This window comes from Ambystoma mexicanum, chromosome 6p, assembly GCF_040938575.1.
Source record: "Ambystoma mexicanum isolate Mex_15411 chromosome 6p, UKY_AmexF1_1, whole genome shotgun sequence".
Taxonomy (NCBI): domain Eukaryota; kingdom Metazoa; phylum Chordata; class Amphibia; order Caudata; family Ambystomatidae; genus Ambystoma; species Ambystoma mexicanum.
Window position 1 is genome coordinate 478,898,584 of NC_090935.1, and position 1,946 is coordinate 478,900,529.

Here is a 1,946-nt window from a genome sequence, read left to right on the forward strand (position 1 = left end):
TACGAAGCGCTCATCGAGACATATCCCCTACTACCATCTCAAGCTCACATCTTCCGATGGGCCGCGACCCTACCCCTAACATCCAAGGGTCAGTTCATGTGTGATCTATTGCACAGAGGTAAAAGGGTGCTAGTAACGATCCACATCATCCACAGCCCAGTAACAGGGAGATGCCTCCTGAGCTATAAGATAGCCATCGCGCTACACTTAATAGACACCCGTTATGACCAATCAGAGACGATTCAAGGATTGCCACCAAATGCCCAATCCATACGGGCCATATCCCAGAAGGCGCTCAACCTTGAGAAATTGAGAGTCACATTCCCCAACTTGTTCAAGGGCGTCAGCATGTTGAAATACACTATGATCAAACTACACATCGACCCCTCTGTGCGGCCCATACCGCAACACCCAAGAAGGATTGGGTTTCACCTACAAGCCAAGGTGACGCACGAGTTGTAGCTACTACTCGACAATGACATCATCGTGAGAGCAGAAGGGCCCACACCGTGGGTATCCCCACTAGTGGTTGTCCCCAAGGCGGATGGACGTCTTCGCCTTTGTGGCGACATGAGAATTACCAACACGGCTATCCAATGGGAGAGACACCCAGGATCAAACATCGAGGATATGCTGGTGAGACTCAACCAGGCCACCAGGTTTTAGAAGTTGGACCTCAACCAGGGCTATCACCAGCTAGTCATCGACCCTGAATCAAGACCAATAACAACCTTTACGACGCATGAAGGTCTCTTCCGCTATAAAAGCTGAACTTTGGAATTTCATCAGCGGCCGAAATATTCCAAGAGACCATTTGCAGACTAATTAGCCCAGTGACTAATGCTTTTAACTACAGCAACGACATCTTAGTCTTTGGAGTAACACAGGACCAACATGACGAGGCACTGAAACAGGTATGCCACATCCTCCAGGACGCCGGAGGATGTGGCATACCCTCAATGGCCTCAAGTGTGAAGTCAACAAAAACAGTCTGTGCTTCTCTGGTCACATCTTCTCGGACCAAGGCATCAGAGCAGACCCTGACAAAATCAGCGCCATTGTCAACCTAACGAGCCCGAAAGATGTGTCTGAACTGATCTCGTTCCTAGGCATGGCAGAATATTATGCACGATATCTTCCTCACTATGCGACACTCACCAGTGCCTTACGACAACTGCTAAGGAAGGACCAACCATTCACCTGGGAGGAACACTGCCAACAAGCGTTCTCCATGATTAAACAAGAACTAGCGACCAACCGCCAGCTAGCGTATTTCAACCCACAGTGAGACACAGAAATAACTGTGGATGCCAGCCCTGTGGGCCTAGGAGCAATATTAGCCCAGACCAACCCGCAACGGAACACTGAAACACATGTGGTTGCATATGCCAGCCGGGCGTTAAATCCCATTGAGCAAGCCTACTCTCAGGCGGAACGTGAGAGCCTGGTGGTGGTCTGAGCGTGTGAAAAATTCCACCATTTCATCATCGGAAGGACCTCTGTACTGATTACCGACCACCAAGCCCTGCTAGCCCTATTAGGAAACCCCAAGATAAAGATTCCGTCATGCATCGAACACTGGGGCATCTGCCTCCAGTAGTACGACTACACCATCGTCCACAAGCCTGGAGGCAAAGCCAATCCAGCTGACTACCTATCGAGACACCCAGACAAGCCCCCAGATACCGATATGCAGGGTGAGGCAGAGGAATACTTTGCATACCTGTCCCTGAACGCCCTTCCCCCAGCAATCACAACGAGACAATTTGTGGAACGAAGCTGAGCTGACCCCACGATAAGAGCGGCTGTCCAACTCACGAACACCAACAGGTGGCGACAGGCGGCCACGGAACACTTTGAGCCGGGGTGGGGGGGAAGCAGACAGGAGAGACCTACTAAGAATGGCAAAGATACATGGAGAACTGGCCACGACAAACCAAGGAATG

At 50.8% G+C, this 1,946-nt stretch overlaps 1 protein-coding gene across 1 annotated transcript; it reads left to right on the top strand.

Annotated features, from left to right (window-relative positions):
* Positions 1 to 943: 943 nt before the first annotated feature.
* LOC138510741 (uncharacterized) lies at positions 944 to 1,288 on the top strand. Its single transcript, XM_069626488.1, has one exon. It carries the CDS (start codon positions 944 to 946, stop codon positions 1,286 to 1,288), a length of 345 nt encoding a protein of 114 aa, XP_069482589.1.
* The last annotated feature ends 658 nt before the right edge of the window (positions 1,289 to 1,946 follow it).

Excerpts from the sequence above, each read along its gene's own strand:
- LOC138510741 (XM_069626488.1), top strand. The coding sequence starts at position 944 with ATGTGGCATACCCTCAATGGCCTCAAGTGTGAAGTCAACAAAAACAGT.